Below are 27,041 nucleotides of genomic sequence, written 5' to 3' on the forward strand. Positions count from 1 at the left end.
TGTGGGTTTCAAAGCTTTTTATTTCGGCTGCCTTAGGACCTTGCTTTTGGCTCTGCCATGCTGAACATGGCCGAGCTTACCTGGGTACTAAAAGGGACACTCTTGAACTGTTTCCCAGGTCCTGGGAGATGCAGAAGAGGCATCCCCACAAACTCCCGACCCCCCACCCCCACCCCGAAATGGGAGAGCTCCAAGGCAGGCTGTAGTGTTCAGAGCCCAGTTTGGACATGCTATCCCCAGGCGGGAAGCCAGGCAGGATGTGACCATTGGGGACGGCCCAGGAAGGACACTTGACCACTGTCAAGGATTAGCAGCAACCAAATAAATAAGAAAACTACCATGAAGTCTACACAGACACGTATTTGGTTTTCTGAAAAACAAATCCAACACAAAATAAGGAAAGGCAGGAAGGCAGGAAGGGCTGAGAGGGAGACTCCTATCTGTAAAGTGCTTTTCGGGATGGAGGGTGTTTGGGGCCAGGCCCAGATCTCCAGCTTTATAGGTAAAGGGCAGGACTGTGAGTGAGGACAGCATGCAGTTTCTTGACACTTGGCATTCAAAGTGGACAGTGCTATGGAGAACCACCCTCCAGTGGGGTCTGCAGTCTACAGGTGAGCACAAGGCCCCTGCACGTGGGATCTACCCATGTGAGAGCAGAGTAGACACACATACACACACACACACACATGCTCTGCACGGCGCTGCTCCAGCTGGCTGGGTGGCCACACGGGGGGGTGGGGGGTGGGGCTCACGGCAACATGCACTGCAGCTCCTCCGGCGGCGGCGGGCACCCCTCAGGCGGCCGACAGGAATGGGAAGAAGAAGAAGTCGAAGGCAAACTTGAGGGCGCCGTGCACCGTGCTACGCCAGTCCTGTTCAATCTTGACGTGCCGCCGGGCTGGGGACAGCTGGGTCATGCAGTTGAGGCAGCTGATGGCCTTGAGCTCAAAGACGGGCCACTTGCTACCCAGGCGGCCCTCGAGGATGGTGCTGAACTCAATGAGGCTGCCCTGGCGCAGGTTCAGCAGCACATCCTTGAACTCGCTGCTGGCCCGGAGAACGATGTCCTTGGTGATGTCATCTTCTTCGTGGCCACGGTTGCCGTTGGTGCCAAATGGCATGCCCACGGTGATCTCAAACTTGTAGCGGTCAAACTTCTTGATGTGGCAGGGGTGCTTAGCTAGCTGCTTCAGCCGGCACAGCTCCTCCTCGGCCGTGGATGTGTTGCCGGGGCTGCAGGATGGGTAGGCCTCACCGTACAGACAGCGCATCCAGTCACCCAAGAAGAACGGGAGCATGTTGATGGCCGACTCGGCGCTGTTGTCGATCTCGGTCACTCGGACGTACTTGAAGCGGCCTGTCCACGTGACCCTGTGGCCCTCCAGGTGGCTGCACAGAATCTGGGTCCGTGCCATGTTGGTTTCCTTCCAGGCCCGCGGCCCGCACAGGAAGCCATACTGCTGCCAGGTAAGCGTGGAGTTGTAGACCTTCATGCCTTCTGACCGGTACACGTAGAACCAGCAAAAGAGCAGGATGGCCGTGAGCCACACCAGAATGAGCTTGACCATGGAACTCCGAGTCAGGGACTTGACCATCCCCACCACCGAGAAGTTGGCCTTGGTCCACCAACGGACAAGCAGGGGCACGCCACAGATCACCGTGGTGACCATGATCTTGGTGAGGTCCAGTGACAGGAACCATCGGGCAAATTGCACCATGCCCATCAGGGCCAGGCCAGCCACCAGGATGGGGAGGGCGAAGAGGAAGAGGAAGTAGCCAATGGAGGCGCGGACCAGGCCCAGGCCGGTGGACTGGAGCAGGATGACCACCGACAGCTCACACCACATGAAGCACACCAGGTAGGGCACCAGGTAGCAGTAAGTGCCCTTGAAGTTCCTCAGCTGGGCCATTCGGAAGAAGAGGTAGAAGAGGTAGACGTAGAGCAGGCAGGGGAGGCTGACATTGAGGATGATAAAGTGGCCAACGGGCACGGTGAAGTACGTCTGGCCGAGCACTTTCAGGAAGCGCCAGTCCACAGGCATGGTGGGCAGAAGGGACAGCAGCCCAGCAGCCACCTCGGTGACCAGGGCCCGCCTGGTATAGGGCTCGGCGGAGCTGCTCAGGCTCATGTAGCTGGTCACTGTGAAGAAGGCGGAGACGACGGCCAGCTCCGAGCAGGGGATGCAGTCCTTGCTGGCCAGCGGGAAGGAGAAGATGACGAAGACGACTGAGAGCAGGAAGTGGACATAGGGCTCCAGGTGGTTCCAGCCGAAGTTGACTTCAGCCTGCTCCACGTCGAGGTTGGGCTCGAAGCGCAGCAGCAGGTCAGTGAGCGTGCGGAAGTTCTCCCAGGCCTTGCTGTCCTGGAACACCTTGAGGGTGCAGATGACCATGGACACAAAGGACAGGTAGAAGACCACCAGGGGGATGAAGAAGGCGAAGAAGTCGATGGTTAGGTTGCTGATGATGAAGAAGAAGATGAGGGCATTGATGTGATGCGTGGGCACGATGGTGGACAGCCAATGCATGCCTGCCTTGGAGGCCAAGTCGATCAGGTACTCTTTGATCTCCATGATGGCGTGTAAAGGGTACTTCACCACCTAGGGGGAGACAGGCAGTTGGAACGACCCAGGACAAGAGCCACTTGCTACCCAACCCAGACTCCCCAATTCTAGTTCCGTGGTTCTGCACAAGGCAAATGCCTCACCCCCATGTTTTCCCACCCCTGGGCCTTGTCCTCACAGGTCCATCCACCACCCGGAGCACCTCCCCCACGGAAGTGCTCGCCACACTCCACAGTCCCTAGAGGCCTGCCTTCTTCTAAGCCCCATACCTCTGGACCTCCAAGTTGAGATTCCCACTGTGCTGTTTTGAATGAGAATGGCCCCCATAGGCCCACATATCTGAACATTTGGTTCCCAACTGGTGAACTGTTTATTTAGGAAGGATTAGGAAGTGTGGCACTTTTGGAGAAGGCGTGGCCTTGCTGGAGGAGGTAAAGCCCACTGGAGGTAGGCTTTAAGGTTTCAAAAGCCCACACCAGGCCCAGTCTTGCTCTCTTTCTCTGCCTGCAACTTGCAGATCGGGATGTACATTCTCAACTACTGCTCTGCTCCGGCGCCGTGTCTGCCTACCTGATGCCATGCTTCCCGCCATAGTGGGAACGGGCTAATCCTCTGAAATGGCAAGCAATTAAATGCTTTCTGTTCTAAGCTGCCTGGGTTATGGTGTCTCTTCGCAGCAACAGAACAGTAACTAAGACACCCACCTTCTGCTAGGGTGATGAAGGATTTGCACATGCCTACCATATCTAGGGGAAGGCACATGGGTCCCCCTTCCCTCAAGCCTCCTGCTTCAAGATACAACAGCACTGAGCTGCCCACCAGAGACTGTATCCCTCTCCAGGGTACAATGTCAACTCCCTCAGCCTCAGTCTCCTCAACTGCCAAAGGGACAGTAACCATTACTTCACCAGGCTACACTACACACCACATACTGATGGCAGTATGAGCCCTGAGGAAGGATGGTGAGGTTTGAAAGCTCAGGACCCAGCCCTCCCACCGACAATGCAACCCAAGCTGCCACGGACCGTGGCCGCCGTCAACCAGCACGCCCGAGGCAAGCGGAAGGGAGGCAGCTTCCGCTGAAACCTGAGAGCGAATGTCCGTGGCAGAGTTTCCGTAAGTTAATGTAAAACATACGAGGATTTTAAAACGTTAAATTTGCTTTTAAGGGGCCACCCTGCTTCCCCAGTCTTGAGGAAAGCTGCTTGGCATCTAGAACCTTCTTTGTGGGAGTCGTCAGTGTACAGAGGCTCCTGTCATTCTCTCGGGAGCCTCTTGGTCCCCTGCAAGGCAAGGCACTGAGGGCTAAGGCAGCCTGAGGGTGGAGACTCCTGAGAGGGCTCGCTGCTGGTTTTTCTGCACAATGACACCCAGTAGGAAGACACAAAGGGGCCATGATGGGTCCAAATACTGCAGGACGGGTCCTCACAGAGTTCAGACGGTCATGTCACTGTGAAGGGCCATGGCGCACACTCAGACCAGGGCTCTGCGGAAGGAGGCATTGCAGCGCAAGCTGGGAAGCTCTGGCCCGAGAGTCTTCTCCAATCCATCCTTCCATCTTGACCTCACTAGCAAAAGTGTGTTATGGGAGGGCTCCTCTTTGCCAAGAACTATGGACCCCGGCTTCCTCTTCTCATGGTAGGAACACCATCTGGGTATCCTGTCTGTGAGCATGCTCAGTGCAGTCCCGTTCTGGACGGACCTTCCTCATAGCCTTGAGCCTCTGTGCCACCCTGATGCTCAGAACTTTACGAGTTCCGGTCCTTTCTGCTCTGGACCGCTACCTGTCCTCAGTAGCAAGGCTGAGGCTTTACCTGTCAACAGCCTGGGGGCATGGCTCACCCATGGGTCTCATCTCTCTGGAGTGTGGTGAACTGCTCCCCCCTTTCTTATGTCTGTCCTGCCTCCCCGTCCCCTGCGGTGACCTGCTCCACACTCCAGGCCCCTGTGGAGACTTTCCAGCCATTCCATGCCAGCTCACCCAGCTAAGCCTTCTCATGTTGCTGCTCCCATTTTGACCTGTTTCCCCCAATCTTACTCGTCCCTATGAGGGCCTCAGCTTTGTGGCCGCCCTGCAGTGAAGCACTTCCCTGGGTCAGACTGCCCAGTGATGCTCGTGTTCCTGCAGGCTGAGGTGTGGATGCATCCGACCCAGCTTCACAGACTGACCTGGGGCAACTCTGCGATGGGCCTATGTGTGCCCATGAGTTTGCACAGAGTCCCACCAACAGTGTGGAGACCTGCCAAAGCAGGGTGCACTTCTATGTCCCTCCTCTTCCTGTCGCCTCCCCCAGTGTGTCTGCCCTTCCGGCTCATTCTTAGTGTCCCTGTATAGGAGGTTCAGTGGCCAGACCCACGGCTCAGCGGGCCCACAGACCCTAGCTCTGGGTTTTGGCAAGGCATATTTAGAAAGCGGCCTCCGTCCCAGGCCACAGACCACATTGCTACATAGTAAACCTAAGAAAGTGCAACTCTCTGCCTTGGCCTGCTGCCCACGCACATCTGCACAGACATGGGAAGAGTCCCGAGCCCCCTGTGAAGATCACTCCAGCCCATCTGCATGACCCCGCCTTTGCTTTCCTGAGGACACCTCCTCACACAGGAACCTCAGATGACCCAAGGGACAGTGACCCAGATCTGGGTGTGTCTAGGAAGTCAAGGACGTCTCTGACCCGCAGCTTCTGGGAGAGGACCCGTTCGCCAGGCAGGAGCCACACTTACCTTCTGGCGTAGCGGCAGGTCCTCGGGGCTTTTCCCTGCCAGCTCATCCTCATCTTCATCCTCGTCCTGCAGGAACAGGTTGGTGGGGATGATGCCCTTGGCGTACTTCTTGGTGAGCTCCACGAAGTCGTCCAGAGCAATATAGTTCTTGGCTGAAGCAAGGGAAAAAGATACCAGGTTCTCCAAACCACTACGCCCGGATACACAGCCGACATAGGACGGCAATTTGGGTTCAGGCACAGGCCCATTCTTTGGGCAAGGACATAGAAAAGAAAGTGGTGGGGAGGAAGTCGTGGGTCTACCACCTGTTATCCCTGACCTAGGTGACATGCTACCTACATGAAGTCACTTGTCCTCCTAGTCCTTAATGCCTGAAGACCTCCCAACCCCTTAAGCCAAGCTCTATTGCTAGACCGTCAATCAGCCTGCATCCCTGCTACCTGGTACCCTCCGATGTCCTCCTCTCCTTTCCACCTCGCAGGGCCTCAAGGTACTGAAGACTAGCTGCCCTGAGGCCAGCCACCACCCAGCCCTCCACACAACAGGATCTGTGGACCTGCGACTCTCTGAACCCCATCCATCATGATCCCCAAAATGACCCACTACACAGCCAATAACTCCTCCATCCCACGAGGCCGACCACGTGCCCGCCAAGCTCTCATCCCATAGGATTTATAGAGAGCCAACGTAAGTCTGCCTTTCGCCCCCATACTCGCCAGGATCCCCTGAGAACCTACTGTGTGTCTGTAAACCCACCTGTGTCTGCAAAAAGCCTACTATGCACTGGATGCTTTTCTAAGCTCTGGGAAACACTGGGGACAAGAAACTCAGCGTGTGTCAAAGGCTGGACTACCAGCCTTCAGGGAAGACAAATGCTAGACGCTGGCGGAAAGTCACCAAGAGCCCACAGCCATGTAGGAAGCCCCTGCTGGGCTAGCTTGGGGAGGCTGCATTCATGAGCTAATGAGTCATAACAGTGAGTCCCTGTCCCACTCACGGAGCCTCACAAGGATGCTCTTGACTCAACTCTCCTATCAGTGATGAGAAGCCCTAAGCCCCCTCCCCCACATGTCCGTCTTCTCCAGGATGGGAGCCTGGGGCCCTTGAACTACAGATCTTCTCCCCCCCCCCAACACCACATATGATGTGATGGTCTGGTGTCTTCTAATTCTCTGATCCCAGACATTCCAAGAGCATCTCCAGCTCTGTGTGCCCCCAGCCTCTCTCCCATTCCACATGGATGCTGTAACACTCTACCTGTGCCTCAATGCAAGTGCCCACACCGGGACACATCCCCCCACACACACCCTGGTCCCCCTCCCCTTCCTGTTTATAGACCCATCTCCCTCATTGAACTTCCTGCTCACTCAGGCACCAGCCCCGACTCTGGCCTTCACCCGATGAGGACTGTCACAATGTAGATCTGTTTCCCGCTGTAGTCTGAGCTCCCAGTGTACAAGGCTCATGTCCCAGGGACAAAAACATTGTCACTCAAAGGGACTGAATGCAGGTCCATTTAAGCCAGAGACCCTGGTAGGCGACCCAGGCTAGGATGCAGGGGAGAGAGAGGATGCCGTACTGGGTGGTGATTGGGACGCAGCCAGCAGCCAGCAGGATGGGCAGTCATACTCACATTCACTGCTGACGAGGCGCTCCAGCATGCGCCTCTGCTTCTGCAGGGACTTGGGAACTGGACCTGGCTGCGCCCCTCCATCTGTAAGGATCAGAGAGGATCGGAAGCTGAGGCTGCCGAATTGTCTCTTCACGACCCAGAGCTCATCAAGCACACGTCCTCAGGATCCTGGGCTACCATCGTGCTCAGGGATCACAGGGCCTGGGGCCCCGTCATATGCAAGGGCCACATCCCTGGGTGGCCATCTCTGAACCATTCCACAAGGAGGACCAGCATGCTCAGGGCTGTTTCTACTCAGTGATGAACACACTCCACCCACCCTTGCCCTCTTTGGCTGGCACTGCCTGCCCTTGACCATCTTCAGCCAATATTATATAGTAGTCAGCTCCCTGGGGCTGAGAACCAGGCTTCTGTCACTCCCTGTATCTCTGGCCCTTGAACCAGAAGCAGCCCAGGATACACTCCGACCAATAAATGGTATTTACAGTATTTGCTAATATGCCTGTCACCTCCTAACCATGGGGCTCCAACCCCCCCACAGGGAAGCCAAGGGGAAGTCCGTTGTTGGTGATGTGGCTGGCCTACCCTGCTCATTGACCTGCCCGACATTTTCCAGCAGCTCGGACACGGCCACCTGCTTCTTCTTCTTAGGGTTGAGTTTCCAGTACATGACCAGGGCAGCCTTGCGCACGGCCCTCTCCAGGTCAGTCTCAGAAGACAGCTGCTTCACCTCGGCCTCATTCTCAGAAGTGATGCCTGACAGACAAAAGCATTAGGCAAACCCAGGCCCCACCGCAGCCCCCAGGGACACTCCCAGGAGGCTGGGCACAGGGCCATGAGGAAGGTTCTGACTGGCTTCTTTGACTCAGAGTAGAGTGGATACCTGACCCCAAAGTGCATCTGAGCCCTATCCAAGATAGCGCCCATGCTCCAAATTGGAGGCCAGGCGGGTCTGGCCATGCCTGAGTGTCCACTGGAGCACAGGGCTGCCAGCCCTTCTGGCTTGTTCCCTCTGACACCTCGTCCTCGGGGCACCCTCGTCAGCAGGTGCTACAATAGGGACAAGGTACAAAGCAAGGTGCTTCGGGTCCAAGCCACGAATCTGAAGAGAAATAAACTCGCTGCAATTACCAGTGGAACTATAGCAAGAGGGGGCGCCCCTGTGCCCAGTGTTTTCTGGGCTGGGACTCTACCCAGGGCAGCTGGGAACATGGAGCCTTCCACACACACAGAACTCTCTCTCGGACTGGACTTCTTATCTGCCCAGCAATCTCAGGCAGGAATGCAGGGTAGGGCAGGGCAGAGCGGGTGAGTCTGTGCTGCCCTCCCCTTCCTACCCTCCAGAGCTGTGTGCCTGCCCCTGCTCCTAGGCAGCCCTGGGAACCACTGGCTCCAGAGCACCGCCATGTGGATTACGCTGGCTCCCCTAACCCGGCCAGCTCTAGGTGACTCTACCTGCTGTGGCCTGGCCAGGCTGGTTGAGACATCCTGGCTGACAGAATTTAATGGGAAATCTTTTTGTTGTTGTTGTTGTTTTGTTTCTCCCATAAATGACCAGTCTAGGTGTTAAAGAGAAAAGACTCTGTACACTAACGGTAACTTTGAAAACACTGATAGATCTCAGAAGGGGAGATACAGAGTGACTTCCTGGGCTTTGGTTATGAGTGGTTTGTATACTTGTGGCTTCTATGTATTGCAAGTTTTATACAGCAAGCATAAAAACTTACAATCCAAAATAAATATCAAAATACACAACCACAACAAAAACTCAGTGACACACCCAGGTTACCTTGGAGCCTACAGGACACTTACACTCCGAGGCACTTGGGACAGCCGCTCCTCGGACTCTAAGATTTACTTCCTGATTTGGACTAGAACCCAGAAGGGAAGTGAGACTAATTAATTACTAATTAATTACCCGTGGACACCAAGCGCAGGACAAAGGACAAGGAATTAGTCTGGCATGTGAAGTCCATGGCAGATTTCAAAAACCTCGCAGGGCAAGGAGGCGACCCCAAAGACTTCTCCCTTCCCAACAGCGTGGCCAGCACTGCAAACCACACCCGCTGTGGGCAGCAGTCGAAGGCCCCACACAGCCTCACCTTTCCTGTCAGCCAGGCACCGCCTCAGCAGCTTCACAGCTTCCCGCCTGCCCTGCTTGGCTGCCAGGATTAGCCAGGCCACGGCCGAGCAGCTGTTGAGTTCTTCATCTGCGTCATTGGCAAGCCGCAGGTAGTGTTTGCCCACCTGAAGGCAGAGACATCCATCACCCTCCAGCTTCCGGGATCCTGTTCTCCTCACTATGGGGCAGGCGTGGAGCCTTCTATAATGACAGTGAGAGACCCCCACCCCAGTTCCCCCTAAGGCCTGGAGAGCCGAGGAAAGGGACATCTAAAATAGCCAGAACCGAGTCAGTTCCCCATTCCCATACAGGGTGAAGTCAGAAGTTTTAAAAGTACAAAATCAGACTGTCTGGTGGTAACTAACCACGAGACGCCCCCCTCCCCCGAGATAACATGACCAAATTTTGGAGATGGGCTGTAAAACTCCTGACAGAGCAAAAAATAAGATAAAGTCCAAGCTCAGGAAAACTGGACCAATCAAGGGTGGACCCGTGCTAACCCCCTCCTCTCTGAAGAATTTTGTGGGTTTTGCCTTCAAAAGCTAATCTCCCCAAGAAAGAGGAACTCTCCTCCCTGCCTCGCTGCGCCGGGCACTGCGGACGAGGGTTCCTTGCTAGCTCGTATTGCGCCGAGAAGTAAACCTTGCTATTGCATTCTGGATATCTCTGGTCTCCTGGTGGTCTCTTTGGGGGTCCTAATCTGGGCAGAACAACAGAATGTGGGTGCTACACTGTGCTCAGCTCCTTCCCTTGCTCCTGCCTACTGGGTGCCAGAACCCCATTACGGTCAGAAAACTAGAACGGCTGAGTCCACTTGCTGCCTCTCAAACAGCTCAAGCTGGAGAAGGTAGCCAAGAGAAGCCCTGGTCCCAGGCCAGATTACTACTTATTTTTATGATAGAATTTTAAAATAAAAGGTATTACATTTATTTATTCATTTCTTGCATACGTATATGTGTATGTGCATGTATGCCACAGCACACATGTAGAGGTGAGAGGACAACTTGTGTGATTCAGTTCTCTCCTTTCACCATGTGGGTTCTGGGACTCGAACTCAGGTCACCAGGCTTGGCTGCAAGCACCTTTACCTGCTGAGCCATCTCGCCAGCCCTGACAGATCTACTGGAAGGCAACCATGGCTGCTTGCTTACACGTTAGCATGACAGGTTTTCTGTTTTCCATGGGAATGTTGATTAGTTTAGACAGATTGTGGAGCCCAAAATATTTTCTATCTGGCCCTATGCAAAAATGCTCGTTAACCCAGTCCAAGCTTCCCACTCTACAGATGGGCAAAGTGGAGCCAAAAACACAGACAGGCCAGGAAAGAACTGGGCATGCTCCCCAAGTTCAGGAGGCTGGGGAGGACTTCACAATCCAACCAGCTCTGTGGGTGTTCACTAGCCTCCGGAGGCATGGGGCACAGGCTGGGGACAATTTCACAGTTCAACTGGCCCCTCAGATGCAAACAGGAAATTTTCCTTGTGTCCCTGCATAGAGACTTCCTCCCTTCTTCGAGGGCTGTAGGGTGGGAAACCCCAGGAGTCACTTGCTTGAGCCACAAACATGGAAGCCAGGCAGTCAGAGGTCACTCAAAATCCCTGTGTCACACAGTGGCTTCCCCTTAGGGTAGGCTGAGGCGAGGCTGTGGGGGGGCATTCTAGACCCCAGGATGGGAAATAGCAGGAACATGGACTGGTGTCTCGGCCTCCATAGTACTGAAGGGCGGGTAGGAGGGGATGAAACATTCGTGGCCTCCATTGCTGCCAAAATGTGGGACAGCTGATTCCCACCTGCCACAGCACCTTGAGGACAGAAACGATGGCCTGCCAGATCTCTGTCCGCCTCTCCCTCCTTCTTGCCTGTGCACCTGGGTCTCTGACACCCAGCAAGATTGTCTGAGCTCCTCCACTCCTGACTCTCCTGTCCCACAATGCCCTGGGCACAGTGGCCCTTCAGCGGAGACAGCCCCTCCTCAGGAGCAAGCCTGCTGCAGACACCTGGAAGAGGGTGAGTGGGCAGGAAGGAGGGAGGGTACCCTGGAGGAATGCATGCCCAAGACAGGATGTGTGTGCAGGACCAGAGTGGTGAGCATGGGTGCACCAAGAAGGTACTGAGGAAAAAACAATCAAACAAAAACTAACCAATATGGAGGTTTCCATAACCATACTAGTTCCTCATCCCTGCAGAAAAGGCCAGACCCCTACTCCATGAGCCACAGGACACCAAGTCAGGCTCATGGTGCTGGGGTCACATTCTAAGACATCCCCCCACACACACACAATGGCTGGTCCTCACCTCTGTCTGTGCTTTGGGGTCTCCAGCCTTGGCTTTCTCCAGGATCTCTTCAAAGGGGATCTCCACATCTGCTTTCACGGGACCTTGAACATGAAGAGAAATCAGAATGTCACACAGCCAGACCTGTGGAATGGAGGATTGCCGGGACCAGATTTCAGGAGTTCTGTCACTGACTCTCACTTTAACATTGAAGCAAGAGGGAGGAGGAGAAGGAGGAGGAGGAGGAGAAGGAAGAGGAGGAGGAGACAGAAAGGGAGACTGGGAGGCAGTGGGTTGCCCACTGATGCTGCTAGCGAGCCAGAACGTTCTATACCAGAGGTGTTTGTCACTAGGAGCTCTGTGGGTGTGGGGACTGGGAGTGGGACGCAGACCCAAGTCCCCCCGTCACCCTTCAGTTCCAATTCACTCGCAGGGCTGTAGTTCGAGAGGCCCTAAAGAGTGAGATTGCACATCCATACTCAGCAGACACTGCAGCTCTGGAGGGCACAGTGGATGGGCATTCATTCCTTTTTTCTTAAGGGCGGGTGTCTTCACTGTCAGGGCTGCTGCGACAAATGCTATAACCCAGGGACTTACAAACTGGAGTTTATTGTTTAGGGTTCTGGGGATTGAGAAGTCCGAGTTCATGGCGCCAGCAGACAGATCTCAGGAGGGCCTGGTTTATAGTTCATGGTGCCCTGCCTAGAAGAAGCGAGACAGCTCCGGGACCTATTTCATAAGGGCACTAATCCATTTATGAGGCTCTATCCTCATGATCTCATCTCACTCCAATCAGAAATAAGCAATAACCTCGCCCAGGGCTGTAGGGAAATGCACGCAAGCCCACCTGGCACCTCCCATCCCTGAACAAGTGTATGGTTCAGGGATGGACATAGTCAAGCCAAAGAGTCTGTGTTGGATCTGGAAGAACAGCCTTTCTCCCATGCCAGATGGGCTCTGTGGAGGGGTACCCTTTGAGGCGAGCCTACCTGACAGAGGACAACACAGGAAGGCAGAGAGACTGGAGAGGGGAGGGGAGGGGAGGGGAGAGGAGGGGAGGGGAGGGGAGAGTGGAAAGGGGGTACCTCCTACTGACAGCATATGAACTCCTGGGTCCAGCCTCACCTGAAGCCAAAAGCTACTCTAGAGACTCTAGAGGGCTGGGGAGATCGTGCAGAGGGAAATCCAGAGGATCTGAGTCCATAGTGCCCGCTCGAAAAGCTAATCATGGCTGTGAATGCCAGCAAGCCCAGCACTGGAGACCAGAAGAAGATGGATCCCTCTGGGAGCCCTCTGGCCAGTCGGCCAATAAGCCAAAACAAGAAGCTTCTCATTCAATGAGAGACCCTGTCTCATGGGAATTAGAGCAATAGAGGGCATCCAACATCTTCCTCTGGCTTCTTGTACACACATCTGCACAATCACAGGAACACACGCAGACACATGTCACGCCACACTTTACACACACAGGAAGAAAGGAAGAAAGAAAGAAAGAAAGAAAGAAAGAAAGAAAGGAAGGAAGGAAGGAAGGAAGGAAGGAAGGAAGGAAGGAAGGAAGGAAGGAAGGAAGGAAGGAAGGAAAGAAGGAAGGAAGGGAAAGGGGGATGGAGGGAGGGAGAGAGAGGGAGGTTCTTGCTATTGTCCCCCACTCCTGTTTCTACCAGTGCATACTGGGTGTCTGTCATTTGCAACTGAGAGGTTCCTGAACTAACTCCAGTCAGTTACAGTCACATGTGATGAGTTACCGTCCTAAGTAGGTCATATAATTCTGAGGAGCTCCTGGCCTCTGTGAACCCATGAACAGGGCCCTGCCCATCTCTTCAGCTGGTGTTCTCGCACAGGCCCCATGCACTTGGCAGTTCTGCTGGCCGTCTTGGGGAGGAGAGCCCCAGGGGTACACTCTTTTCTGCTGGCCCCAGCTCCTTCCCCCATCCTGGCCCCCCGCAGTGCACGGGTCGGGTGTGGCCCACTGCACCGGGTCCCACTGGTCTTCAAGCCCCAGCTCCCAGCAGTACCGCTCAGCAAACTCAGAACAAACATTGGGCCGACAAGGGAGTAGCTGTGAGTAGACCTGCAGTGTTCCTCTGTCCCATGCATCCCAGCACACCAGTCCAGCACTCACTCTGTCTGGCAACCGTGGTGCCGCCTGCCGGGCCATGCTCAGCCACACCAGGCAGCCTCTGGCATCTTTCCCTCCTGGCCCTGACTGTACACCAAGCACTCCCAGAGGCAACCTCCATGCCGCAAGCTACCTTCCGGCTCTGCACCACCAATCCATCTTACACCTAATGGTTCCTTAAACTTCCTACAGCATGCTCAACACTCGACCGTTAAACACACAACCAATAAATCGGACACAGCATCCTGTCTCTAACATGCCACACTTCCTCATCATTGGTCCGGGGTCCTCGGCCTCCAGATTTCTCTGTCCATCCATCATGAGGGGTTATGTTGATGGGCAGGAAGAACAGCAAAGGCCCCGGGGCCACACGACCCTTGTGGCCAGAGCAGAGGATCATGTGGACCAGGGTTTTCCCACACAAGGCTACCTGGCTGAGGGGCTCCACAATAAACAGGGCATCTGGGGCCACCCTGGGCCCATGGGGTCTCCCAGGTAGGATAGCCAGGTTGAAGGGGTCTCCCACAGGGAGCTGGGAATACTCACTCCTCCACACGGGACAGTCAGAACTGATAGAGTTCCCCACTTGGGACAATCAGGATCACTCTGGGAAGAGGGGTTCTTCAACACTTGTGGGACAGTAGGGACTCCACCCTCTGTGGCCTGAACAGCCTAAGGCATTCGGCCCCTATCATCCACCCAGCAGACAGTTACTGGGCCAAAGAGCCGTAGGTACCAAGCTGATGAACCCGTCATTGTCACAGCTCACTCCGAGAGCCAGTGAAGACATCCATGTTGTCAGCTCAGGTAACATGATGACTGGAGACAACAGCCCTGCCCGGAGAGACTTCCTGGAGAGGTTGACATCAGGGGCTTGGAATGCAGCCAGAGGCAGAAGTAACAAACAGAGGGAGGCGCGCTGCCCGCTTTCCGGAAGACTCAAGAGACCATCACAGGTGGCTTCACGACAGGCAGCTTAAGCACTAGGTCACAGTGTGCACTCAAGGACCGGTACACAGGAGGGTACAAGGTCGGGGGGCTGGGGAGGAGAAGCTTTGCTGCCTCCTAAACTACCAACGGTGTGACTCTGAGAGCGGTGCTCCGATGTGTGACCTCAGGCCAGAGGGACCCACACTCACATCTACAATTGGCTCCTGACACCTAAACAGGTTCTAACAAAAGACCTGTGAGGCCCAGGGGCTCCTGAGAGGCCCGGAGCGGAGAGGAGAAAGGGCTGTAACCAGGCTGGGACTGAGACGGCCTCTGTCTCAGAGGCCCATGTCTGGTCTAAGGTGCACCCGGGTCAGGGCTGCAGACCCACACACGCCCGGCCAGGGGCCCTGTGCAGCATGACGCCCCGTAAGTCCCCGACAGGCCCAGAGTAGTGTCGCTTAACCCAACCCAGCAGCGAAGTCTACTCAAGTCCCTCCACCAGAGGGGCCCATGAGCAGGGCTCCTCAGCGGACCAGGCGGCGTCTCCCGGCCCTGTGTCCACGGTGTCACTTAGGCCACCTAGCTTATTAGGCCCAGGCTCTGGGCTTCTGCTGAGGACAGTGACAGGACCCTTCAGGCCAAAGCCCAGGACACCTATGAAGAGGTGCTGGGCTCCTCTGCTGACCTCTGGACTATGCTGCTATGAGCTCCTGCCGACCAGCTGCACACAGCTGGAGGCGACCGGCCTGTGACCTGGGCAGCAGTGCTGGGGCAAAACTCAGAACGGCCCCGTCTGGATGTGCCGTCGGCACCACCGCTCCCCCAGATTCTCACGACTTCCTGTGGTGTTCTGCCAGCCCAGGTCACCGGTCCCCTTGGCTGTCTGGTCTCAGAGCCTCCCAGTCCGGCCATGAGCACCACCAGCAGCGTCTTCTCACGTGGCAGATGGCTTGCCGGACTAATGGCAGGGTCAGGAGTGTGAGTGCTCCAGCAAGTTCTGTGGACCAGAAGGGAATCTGGAGGAGACCTGGAGAATGGGGACCCCCTAAGCAGCTCTGGTCCGTGTCCCAGGTTTTGAAAGGCAATTCAGATGACACCTTCTCTAGGCAGCCTTCCAGGCATACTTGTGATGCTCTGAAGAGGAAATAGACCACTCTGGGTTCCCTTAGGAGCTACAACCAAAGTCCCCAGCACTGAGGTCAACCCCAAGGATACAACAGTTTACCATCATAGAGCACAGGCTCGGGAAGGGTCCTTTAGGGCAGTCATGAGCCTTGGGCCCTGTCACCAAAGCCTGGCAGGCTCCACTCTCTGGGGACGGTGAAGGTTCCCTGGGCACAATGGACTCAATTCACCAGGCATGCAGCGTATCCTCTGTCTTTGGCCAGCAAGTCCCTGGTGGCCCACTGATAAACACAGAGTCAAACTACTCCTAACTCCCTCCTAACCCTGGGTCCACAGCTTCTTCTTCCATCTGCTTTCTCATCTGAGAAAGGAGATGGTGACAGGCGACAGTGGCCAACCCCAGGCTCGTAGTGGGGGAGGGGCTGATGCAGTAGGAGGCCTAAAGAGGTACTGGGTAAAGCCTCCTGCTGTAGTTACCCGTCCGTATCTTAGCGGGTGCTCAGTAAACCTGCAGACACGTTAGCTAACTGGCTGGACTTTCCCTGGCATGACCTCTAGGCCCCACTGCCCCGGCCACCGTCCCACATCAGTGACCAGGGACAGGGGAGTTGAAGCTTGGACTTTAAGGACTAGAAACTCCAGACTGCTGACCTGCCTGGCTGGTTCTTCCCAGTGCTACTTTGGGTCTCAGAGCACACACAGCTGACGCCTGCTTCCTGGGTGGTACCTGAAACAGCGGTCTGGGCCTTTTACTCAGTTACCCAGATTGAAACCCAGCTTTCCGGCCACGGCCTCTGCCCCCATAGTCACACGATATCGGAGAGAAGGGGTGGGTGGCATTTGGCGCCGGGCTGGGATCTAGGGTCAGGCTTTGCCTGCCTTGGAGGCGAAGCTGAGGGACACGGTGATCTTTTAAGAAGATTCATAAAGCCAAGAGCCTGAGGGCAGGGCAGCGCTGAGGGTGGCATTGGCCAGGCAGCGTTAGCTGCCCAGGAGCCTCAGCCCTAGCCAGCCAGGCCGAAACCCTTCAGCTCTGCCAGGGCGGCAGCCAGAAGACGTGGTCCCTTGACCCAGGAACTGAAACTCCAGGCCTTGATCTGTGGACAGGCTGGCAAACAGTGGTAGACACAGGGGTGTGCACCACTGATCTGGGGGCCCGTCAGGTGCTGGGTGGGGGGATGCTGCTGAGTTGGAGTGATCATTGAGGGCTGCTTGGAGGAAACAGAAGATGCCAACAGCTGGAACAAGGGCACGGAACAATGCTGTGGAATATTGACTATCAAGTATTGTAACTTCAACTAGGTAAGAGATGGTTCACATTTGTGGTGTGGACTATTGCTTTAACTATGTAAGGGTATGTTACATTTGTTTACGCGGCATTTGTTTAACTCTGTAAAGATGTGTTGCTGTTTCACCCTGCCTGCCTAACGCACCTGACTGGTCAAATAAAAAGCTGAGCGGCCAATAGCTAGGCAGGAGAGGGATAGGTGGGGCTGGTGGGGAGAGAGAATAAGTAGGAGGAGGAACCTCGGCTCAGAAGAGAAAAGAATGAGGGAAAAAGAGAGGGAGACACCCGGGGCCAGCCAACCAGCCATGGAAGAAGCAGGAAAGTAAGACATACGGAATAAAGAAAAGTAAAAAGCCCCCGAGGCAAAATGTAGATTAAGAGAAAGAGGTTAAATTAAGCTGCCAGAGCCAGTGGGACAAACGTAAGCTAAAGGCTGTGCTTTCATAATTAAAAAGAAGTCTCTGTGTCATGATTTGGGGGCTGATGGTCTGAGAAAGCCTGCTACAGAACAAACTGACCAGGACTGGAGGTTGTACCCCATCACTCACACCTACCACCCAGGGACCAAAAGGGGCCTCGCACCAACCCAGCCAGATACAGCAAAGGATAGTCTCAGCATCTGCATGGCAGCAGCAGAGGCCACAGAGGCATCCACCCCCTCTTTACAGCCTGTGGACAGAAGTAATTTGACACAAACCTTCACCCAAAGATACAGCCCCACTCTGTGACTGGCCACCACTGGCAAGGGTCCAGTGAATGATGCCACACACTGGAACACGGTGTCAAGTGAAACTGTAAAGCCACACAAATGCCAGGGTGGCAGGACTAACTGGAGGGGATGAGCCTGGTACACAGGATCCAGAGCTGGAGTCAATGCCAGTCAGTTGCCACCAAGAGGCAGCATTGTCTTCCTGCATCATAATAGGTCAAGTCCAGTCTCTACACATGGTCCTCGGTGCTTCCTCCTGACAGGCTCCCATCCTCTGCCCCACAGATCCCTTGCAGGATTCACCCTGTCCTGTACTGCTGGACTCCAACCTCTGCTGGTAGTGTGCGGCGCTCTCATGCATTTTATATGATGCTCACTTTCCACCTCCACGTCCCCCCGCCACCCCCCCCATCCCCGTCTGGCATCTGACACAGAAGGAGAGAGACGCATGCTATCTGGAGGCACAAGAGCATGGAGAGGCCAGAGGCTGACAAAACGCCCCAGTGTGATCACACAGGCCAGCCCCTGCAAGGCACAGAGTCCCACACTCAGCCCATAACTGTCCCCTGCATCTCAGGACACCTTTAAGTCAGAGGTGAATGGTAACTATTCCCAAGGCTTAGTGTTCACCCGGCAAAGGCCCATGAGGTCAATTTAAATGCTCCCCCAAAGAAGTACTTTTTAATTTTAATTAAGAAATTGGGAAGAGAATATCAGACTGTGACATAGAATAAGGAGGATATTTCTCTGGAAACTTCTGTTCCAAGAGAGAGACAGAGAGACAGAGAGACAGAGACAGAGAGGGAGACACACACACACACACACACACACACACACAGAGAGAGAGAGAGAGAGAATATGAATGTGTGTGTTCATGTATGCTTGCACCCCACAGGTGGGTCTTCCCATAGGTTGAGGCTGGAAAGAGCCAGAGGTAGAAGACCTCATGAGCAAGTGGCATCCCAAAAGGTGAGGTGAGCTGAGCACTTTGGGGAGAGAGGTTCTCAGTGGGCAAAAAGGAGGTGGGAGACCACGAGGGCCAATCTGAAGGTCGCAGAATGACCCCAAGAGAGGAACGGGTGACAACCCAGAGGTAAGACACAGGACTGAACCACTAAGTCCTCAAACCAGTCTGAGAGCTGGGGGTCCAAGGAGGACCACGGAGACGGCAGGCGTGACTGTGGACATCTCTGAGTCACGTGGTCCACCTGTAAATGAGGCTGTTGCACAGGCGAAATGAGAAAGGTATTGCCTGGACAGCTGGTCACACAGTTGACATCCACACGCACTTTGCATGCTGCAGCCTCAGACTACAGAGCAGCCCCGACTTGAGGAACCCGGGCCGCGTGCCCACCCTGCTTCCCCAAGTTGCTGCGGGCTGAGGACTGCAGGACCTCCTGGCCCTAACCCCTTACCAGCCTTATTTACTCCTTCCCGGCTGCTGGCGTGAGGGGCCCGTGGCTCTGGAGTGGCGGCTTCCCCAGCAGCTGGTCCAGCGCTGGGCTCAGCCTGAGGTCTGGGAACATGTGGTGCTTCAACCTTTTCCTGCTCCAGTGACGCAGTGGCATTGAGCCGGGCCCGGGCCTGGGGCTGTGGTGCGGATGGAGGAGGTGGGCCAGAGGGGCTTGGAGGCGGAGTGCCGGAGTCCATCTTGCCTGCAAACAAAGAGGAGGGTCAGACATAACAAAAAGGCCCCGGAACCAGCCTGATGGTAAAACAAGGAACCGGGTGTGAGCTGCCAAGCTTGGCAATCTTATTACATTTGACAGCCCCACGGGGTGGCTTCCAGTTCCCATCTCATCAGGTCAAGGAAGGTGACCTGGGGCTTTTGTGCCTTCATCTGAGAAATGAGGATGACATTGATGACACTCAGAAAGATGGGGCATGTGGTATACTGAACGTAGATAGGACCTGACCATGGGGGATGCGTGGGGACCTACATCTGTCACCCAGCATCTGTGAAAGTAACTTTATCCAGAAATGAGTCTTTGCAGACGTAATAGCGGAAGCTGTTTGAATGCGATCACATGGGCTCAGGCTGGTCCTAAGTTCAATTGGTGGGGTCCTTAGAAACAGACACAGCACAGGGGCCACGTGGAGATGGACCAGAGGCTGCAGTAACACCACTACAAGAGGCCAAACACCAAGGACTGACAGCCACCCCAGGAGCTGAGAGGTGAGAATAGCCCGGAGCCTCCAGAAGGACCAGGCCTGGACACATCTTGGCTTCAGCCTTTGAATTCCACAACAACAGACCCACTGTAAACACACGAGTAAACTTCAGTAAACACACTGATTTCTAATGGAAGCTTGAAGAAATGGACCCTGGTGCTGGAGAGATAGCGGTTAAGAGAACTAGCTGCTTTTCCAGAGAACCTGGGTTTGATTGCCAGCACCCGCATGGCAGCTTACAACTGTCGAGAACTCTAGTTCCAGTGGGTATGATGCGGTCTCCTGGGACCACAATGTACGCACATGGATATATACACACAGACAAAGCTCTTATATACATAAAATAAAAACCAATCTCTTTTTAAGAAGGAACAGACACCCCGGTAGAGTAAACATACACGATGAGGCTGAGGTAGGGGGCACAGCTGGCGAATCCTGGGGACCAGGTCCTAGTCTCAGGACCACACACCCCAGCTTTTAATACACATTATGAAAAGCCAGTAGTGGTGTGAGAAGTGACATCTAGACGAGCCTGGAGAGCGGTCAGTACCAGCACTGGTGAAGGGGCTTGACCGGTCGGTCAGCAAAGGGGCCTTGCATGCTGCTTAGCAACTTGGAAAATAACAGGTCATCGTAATTAAGGCAGTCATGAGCAGAGACCATGGAACAGCAAGTGCTGGAGGATCCCGAGCCTAGAAGGTCTTTGAGGGGGCAGAGACCCCTGAAACTGCTGGACCCCTGCACACTAGAGTGTGGTGAGATCATTCCTCAGATTCCCAAATGACCCTTCCCCAAAGCCAAGGCCATATCTGTCCTCTCCATCACTTTTAAGGAAACAAGCTCAGGAGTCTGGCAATGAGGAAATAGAACTCTGATTCAAAGGGGTCCTGACCTCTTGGCCTGGGCCTCCAGCCATGCGATCCTGAACAGCCATGTGCCTTTCCTAGCATCAGCGTCCTTATCACTCTCCATGCTCAGGGTGACGGTGAGGACAGGGGACTCAAGCCCAAGCTGAAAAGGACCAGGTCTCAGCATCTAGCCCTGATCCTGGCCAAATAGCTCCCAAATAGATGAGTGGTTCTGCACACTGTGCACAAGAATGGACCCAGGCTTACATGCTAGTCACAGACTCTTCCACTTCAGTTCCACCCCCAACTACAAATGGGTCCCAGAAATGGGAGCCGTGTCCACGGGGCAAAGCAGATTTCAATCTAACATTCTCCTGCACGGAGCAGAGTCCTTCATTCAATTTACTTTCTTATTTATGTTTTTTAAGCCCGTATTTTAAAACATCCCCTAGGGATATTTAAAACCAAAAGCATGGCCAAGCCTCATGAATCTGCTTGGAAATCGGCGCAGGGTTCCAGCTGTCTCCCAAATGCAGGCTTCCGGGAATGGCGATGCCTTGCAAATCTTGTCAGCTAGCCACACGGGGGCATGCAGATCCAAGGGAACGTGGAGACCAACAGACGGCTACACATCCACAGGGACATGCAGACCCATGAGGATACAGGGGCCTCACACCCACACGGGCCCACAGACCCAAGGGGAGCCACAGCCAGCAGTACAGGGAGCACGGGGCTGGGCCCTCCACACAGAGAACCCTTACTCAGGACACCAGGCCACCTCAGACTCAAGAAAGGTCACCTGCAAGCTGCCTCCTCCACTGGCTCCCCCCCCCCAGAGCAAAGGTACCGCTTTCACTTTCACTAAAGGGAGAAGGGGCTCCCCCACCCCACAGACACAAGGCCCCCGCACTGTCATTAGGAAAAGGCTCTGCTCAGTCCTCACATGCACCTTCTGTGGGCTCCTCCAAGCCTAGCAAGTAGGAACACCCCATCCCAGGTCACTGGTGAAGACACTGTTCGGCCTTTAATCTCATCTATCGCCCAGACCCAGACTCTGAGGTCTGGAAGGCGGAGGAACCGTCCAAACAGCCTGAGGTTCTTTCTGGGGCTGGGTTCAGATTCCTCCAACCTCAGCAAACATGTTGCTGAAAGAGGCCTTGCATGCGCCCTACCCTTCTCCTGGTCCCTTCACTGACACACCGGCTGTCATTCCATAGTGCCGAGCAACTGCTGCCTCCATGCTTGCGCCGGCAGCGCCCTCCTCGGGAGCCCTTCCGCCCCTCCTCAGCACGAAGCCCCACAGCCTTCAGCTGCAGCTCCATCCACACTCTGGCCAGGGTTTCCCAGATGCCTCCACTCAGGCCCTAAACTCTAGCTCTCCCGGCTTCTGTCCAGCTTTCTCTCTGTGATGAAAAAGAGGCCACCTTCCTGACAACAGGACACTGCTTCATAACCACAGGTACCATGGGGAGTAGCTGCTTAGCTTCCCTGCCTCGGTTTCCCTACACCTTCCACATCAGGTGCAAAGGTAAAGGAGAAGGCCACCTGTAAATGGTGAGGCATTTAAAAAAACCAAACCAAACAAAATCCCTAAATGGGGGACTGAGGGCATAGCTCAAACTGGAAAAATTCTTGCCAGGCATAAAGCTCTGAGTCCAGTCTCCAATCCTAAAGTAAAAACAAAAGTCTTATGGAGTAATCCCAGTGACAGGCTGATCCGGGAGGCTTGCGGGCTGGCCGGCCTAGCCTAGTTGGCCAGTGAGAGACCCTGTTTCGAACAACCAAGGTGGACAGTGGTTGAAGAACAAGAGCTAAGGTTGACCTCTGGCTCCCACACGCATACATGTAAACACACACACACAGAGAGAAACCCAAGTGTGAAAACCTCTCCTCCAGGTGAAAAACACCTTATAAAAGGAAATGTCAGGGAATCCGGCTATGGCTGGTTGCTATGCTCCTAGGTGACTTACCATGCGCACACTGCAGTCAAGGCAAAACTATTCTAAGAAATCTGGTAAGGCTGGGCAGTGGTGGCGCACGCCTTTAATCCCAGCACTTGAAAGGCAGAAGCAAGCAGATTTCTGTGAGTTCGAGGCCAGCCTTGTCTGCTTGTCTACAGAGTGAATTCAAGGACAGCCAGGACTCTTACACAGAGAAACCTTGTCTCGGAAAAAAAAAAAAAAAAAAAAAGATAGAAGAAGAAAGAATGAAAGAAATCTGGTAAGACAGGGTAGATGCAGGGGAATTCATTTCAGGTTCTGGGGGCACTGGCCAAGCCTAGTTTAAGTCAAAGAGTTTTGTTAACTCAAAACAGTTCCCTGGAATTATTGGCCACAGAGACACAAGAATCAGACCATCAGATCTGACACTGGCGGAGGCTTGGGGGGGGGGTAGGGGTGAGGGTAGGAAGGGCGGGGGAAGGACCTACTGGGTGCTGCTGTGAGCCCAGAAGTTAGGGCTGCACCTCAGGATATACACCACGGCTTAATGGATGCAAGCTGAAAGAGGAGGCAGCCAGGTTTAGGACCCTGGGGCCGATGGGGCTGAATGACCTTAGGCAAGTCCCTCCCTAGGGCTGGAAATCCCTGGCTGTAGAACAAGAACCTCGTCACTCAGCTCTGGTCCCAGCTCCACGGTGGCCAGAGCAGTGGCTTAGAACTCATCATTGAGTAAGATCCCAAAACCCAGAGTGGCTGGCATTCTTTCCCTGTGAACACCAAGGCATATTTTTATCCCATCTAAACACAAATGTCAGCGTCAAGGAGCTGTGCTGAGGAGTGGCCATTCCCAGAGAGGCCACTCCGGAGAGGGCTGCCTGACGGTGGCCTACAGAGGCTAGGGCTATAGGACCACATGGAGCCTTCTATCCAGAAGGTTCTAACCCTCCCAGGACAACTTCATCCTGCTCTGCAGAGGGTAGTGCCACTCTCTCAGTCCTTGGTAACAAGCCCCATGGGAAGTCAAGATGGCCAGCGTGTCTACTTCTGCATGGCACTCGTGAGAGACACCTGCAGGGCTCACACACAGAAACATCCTCACAGCAATGCTTTGGTGTCCTGAGAGACCGGTGATAAAGCCCTCAGCCCCCACATGGTACCCGCTGCACGGCTATGAACCATGATCTTGTGTACAAAGAGTCAAAGACAGAAAACAAAACATAATACTGTCAAGCAATGTTTGAAACAGATTTGGTAATCACTCTGGGTCTGTTTAGGATGAAAACAAAACTCATCTGTAGGAAAAGATGGAAGAAATGCCCCTCCCCCACAGCAATACTTACTATCTCTGAATAAGGAACATAGGTAGTTATACTTTAGTGTAAAAAAAAAAATACATTTCCTTAATTTTCTATAATGAATGTGGAGCATTTGGGGAGTTAAAATGAAGCTTTTTAAAATCCACCAGTGACCAAGCCCCTGGCTTAGGATGTCCACTCTGGCCTGGCCTGACCCAGCCCTCTGGCACAGGGCTGACCCTCAAGACAAGGTCACAAAGCCCTTGATGGCTCCCAGGTGCCTATTTTTGCCCAGAGTATTAAGTCCAAACCAAGGAACAGTCCAGCTCTCCCAATGTGACAAGTTCACAGGAACAGAGGGGGAGTGAACTGGGAGGGGCCTGGCCGCAATGGTGGGCAACCAAGCTTGTCATGTCTGGCACCTGCTCTGGGCTGGCTGTGTGGGTCAGCAGGCTGGACTGGGGCGTATCGGGGACTGTCGGGCACTGAGCTGCCCTGCCCAGGAGAAGATGCTCCAGGGCTAATCTTTGGGCACCTGTCTTGGTGGGAAGGGGATACCTAGTTAGACAGCCTGAGAGAGAAGTCACAGTGACTGAATGGACAGAGAAGCCCTCATTTAACCGTGGGAAGGGACACATTAGGGACTTTGCAAAGGCCTGGCTGAGCCTTCGGGACAAGCAGAGAGAAGAGGAGATTTTCAGCATTAGATGTACCCGTGCCCTGGGGGAGGGGTGGATAGACAGACAAACATCAGTCCCCTGGGGCCAGAAGGAATGCCAGGCTAGGAGCGAGCGTGATCCCATAGGCCCAAGAATGTAAGAACGGCTGAGGATGTCTGGAGCCATGGAAGACCAGGGAGGGGAGTCGGGGCCATCCAGGCAGAGTGAGGGGCCTGGACAGGGCAAGCATTGGGGTAGATGGGAAGCCGGGAAAGACAGGAGGTTGTAACTGGACGAAGATGTAAGGAGAACTAAAATGTGGGGACTCAGAAGTGGCCTGGCATGTGGCTGGGGGCTTCAGCCCCCTCCTAAAGTCGGAAAGGTGGGAGGAGGGGTGCCTTATAGAGCATAGTGCTCCCCACCCATTGTCACTGTGTCCCCGGCAGGGACAGGGATGTGTCTGGCAACTGTCAGACAGTGTAGGTATTTCTGGGGCCAAGATTGAGCTAGGTCTCCTGTGTGACCAGCCCTAAACCTCCTGAAGCCATAGGGGAGGCCAGCACTGGGGTGTGGCCCACAATTTTCCACCTGGGGACAAAAGGCGAAGAGCCTCTCCACCCGATGATGCCTGTGTCTGAGGAGGTGCAAGGAGCATGCAGAAAGGAAGTGCATAAAAGAACCTCCCTCTAGATCCCTAGTCAGATGAAAACACCTCAGAGGTCAGCAGGTGGGGGAGGCGGGAAGGCAGGCTCTGCGATTCTCATGGGCATCAAGAGTCTAGGGCACAGCTCTGAGGGACTGATGGATCCCAGAGATGGGAAAGTCCCAGCCAACCACCAGGGGTCATCGTCCAAGGTGAGGGAGGTAGGGCTGCACTTGCTTGCTGCGGGGCAGAGGTTCATTAGCTCTATCCATGAGCTGTGTGGCCCTGGCCAGGCCCCAAATTCACTGAGCCTCTGGTGTCAAGTGGAAACTGTAAGTTCTACCCCTGTGACTAGAGAGGCTCGCTGGTGGTGGCAGGTGGCGGTGGCGGGGAGGGAGTTTCAGGAACCCAAACGCTGGTTTATTGGAATCTCATATAACATCAACTAACCAAATGCGGTGAAAGGACGCAGCTCCAATCACACCCAAAAGGGCAGGGTCAGATTTTCCAGAAGGCTTCCAGTCATCTGACCAGAACCTAAGTTTCCCAAGGTGCGGGGCATACTAGAGGTGTGGGCACACCACGGCCAGTGGTTCATACTAGGGTGGGTCACTCCAGGCAGGTCTCAAGGGTTCCCGCTGTCCTGCCTCCTTCACTGAGGCCCCGAAGGAGGAGAGAAACAGCCAGACGGTTCCGGGGTGGGCTGAGCCCCTACACGCCCCAGGGATCAGGTCTTCTGCCGCCCTGCGAAGGGGAGGCGGGGGAGGTAGGGCATGATGGGGCAGCTCTGGGGCGCGGACAGTCTTTCAGACCAGCTGTCCCATCCGCAGCACAGTCTCACGGGGAGATTTGCAGGCATGCCCGGGACTCCGGGGCCGGACGAGGGGCGCGCGGCTGGGGCACACCCCATTCGGATGGGGCAGTAGGCGCCTCGGGCTCTGCGGAGCAGCGAGAGTCCTGGCCTCCAACTTCTAGCAACTTGGAGTTGACTTGGGGCCCGGCCACCCATCAGGGGAAACTGAGGCCGGCAGAGCAGCGCCTCCCAGCGCTCCGGAACCCTCCCTGCCGCTGCGTGCCCAGGGCCAAGGCCACAGCACAACGATCCCGAAGTACTCACCGGCCGCAGTGCTGGGCCTCCCAGCCCGCCGCGAAGTTGCTCAGGAACCGCGGAGATTGCAGCGGCCAGCAAAGCAAGCGAGGCGGAGCGCGCGGCCCTGCATCCAGCGCGGCCACGGCCAAGGGGCGGGGCCTGGGCGGGGCCTCCGCCGCCCTCCATTCCTGAAGCGACTCCCGGGACTCGACTCGCTGAGCGGCTGGTGTGCCTGTCAATCATCGAGTGCCCTCGCCAATCACGGTGCGCCTCGCCTTGCATCGAAGCGCTCTCTTAGGTCCACCAGTGGACGGATGGCGCCCGGAGGGCGGGTGCGGCCGGCCCACAATGAAAGTCTCGGAGTGAACTCGGCCCGAGTCCTGCCCCCTAGCCGCCCCGCCTCCAGGACCTTTCTTTCTTGACCCAAGCTTGTGAGCCTGCTGAGTAACAGGTGGTTGGACCCAGGAGCAAGAGTCGCGCCACCTTCCGCTCGCCTCTGCACGGTGGAGCTCCATCTTCACACTTCAGACCGAGTACTGTAGTGCTTACTGACGGCGCGCATTTCGTGCCAGGAGCCCTAATTCCGACCATCGAGATACACAGGGGACTCCCCAATGTAGCAGCAAGTACAAAATAAGTGTGGCCCGAGTAAGTGTGCACGTGCCACCAAATACCGCTTTAAATGAGCAAAACCAAACTCAGACTAGCACGCTTTTAAGATTAGCCAGGCAATAATGCCTGCCTGGCTCAGGCGGTTGGAAGGCCCCTTCTTTCTGATCCTCTTTTTGGTGTCTGAGAGGTGTGGTTTGGAGATCAGAGCTATGGTTTAGTTTTTGTGTTCCTTTCTTTGAACCGCACAACCCACTGCACAGAAAACCTGTCCTGCTTACGTGCAGCAACCCTCGT

The 27,041-nt window shown here is 54.9% G+C and overlaps 1 protein-coding gene across 1 annotated transcript; it reads right to left on the minus strand.

Annotated features, from left to right (window-relative positions):
* Wfs1 (wolframin ER transmembrane glycoprotein) lies at positions 1 to 26,278 on the minus strand. Its single transcript, XM_028882347.2, has 8 exons — positions 26,163 to 26,278; positions 18,904 to 19,143; positions 11,336 to 11,418; positions 9,021 to 9,165; positions 7,504 to 7,674; positions 6,919 to 6,999; positions 5,286 to 5,437; positions 1 to 2,600 (listed from the first exon to the last, which is right to left on the minus strand). Exons 2-8 carry the CDS (start codon positions 19,136 to 19,138, stop codon positions 795 to 797), a joined length of 2,673 nt encoding a protein of 890 aa, XP_028738180.1. The 5' UTR covers positions 19,139 to 19,143; positions 26,163 to 26,278; the 3' UTR covers positions 1 to 794.
* Between the last annotated feature and the right edge of the window lie 763 nt (positions 26,279 to 27,041).

The sequence above is a fragment of the Peromyscus leucopus genome, chromosome 10 (assembly GCF_004664715.2).
Source record: "Peromyscus leucopus breed LL Stock chromosome 10, UCI_PerLeu_2.1, whole genome shotgun sequence".
Classification (NCBI taxonomy): Eukaryota; Metazoa; Chordata; class Mammalia; order Rodentia; family Cricetidae; genus Peromyscus; species Peromyscus leucopus.

Excerpts from the sequence above, each read along its gene's own strand:
- Wfs1 (XM_028882347.2), bottom strand. The coding sequence starts at position 19,138 with ATGGACTCCGGCACTCCGCCTCCAAGCCCCTCTGGCCCACCTCCTCCA. Across the intron at positions 11,419-18,903 it reads GGAAGGAGTAAATAAGGCTG|GTCCCGTGAAAGCAGATGTG; the intron begins GTAAGGGGTTAG and ends TTCATGTTCAAG. Across the intron at positions 2,601-5,285 it reads ACCTGCCGCTACGCCAGAAG|GTGGTGAAGTACCCTTTACA; the intron begins GTAAGTGTGGCT and ends GTCTCCCCCTAG.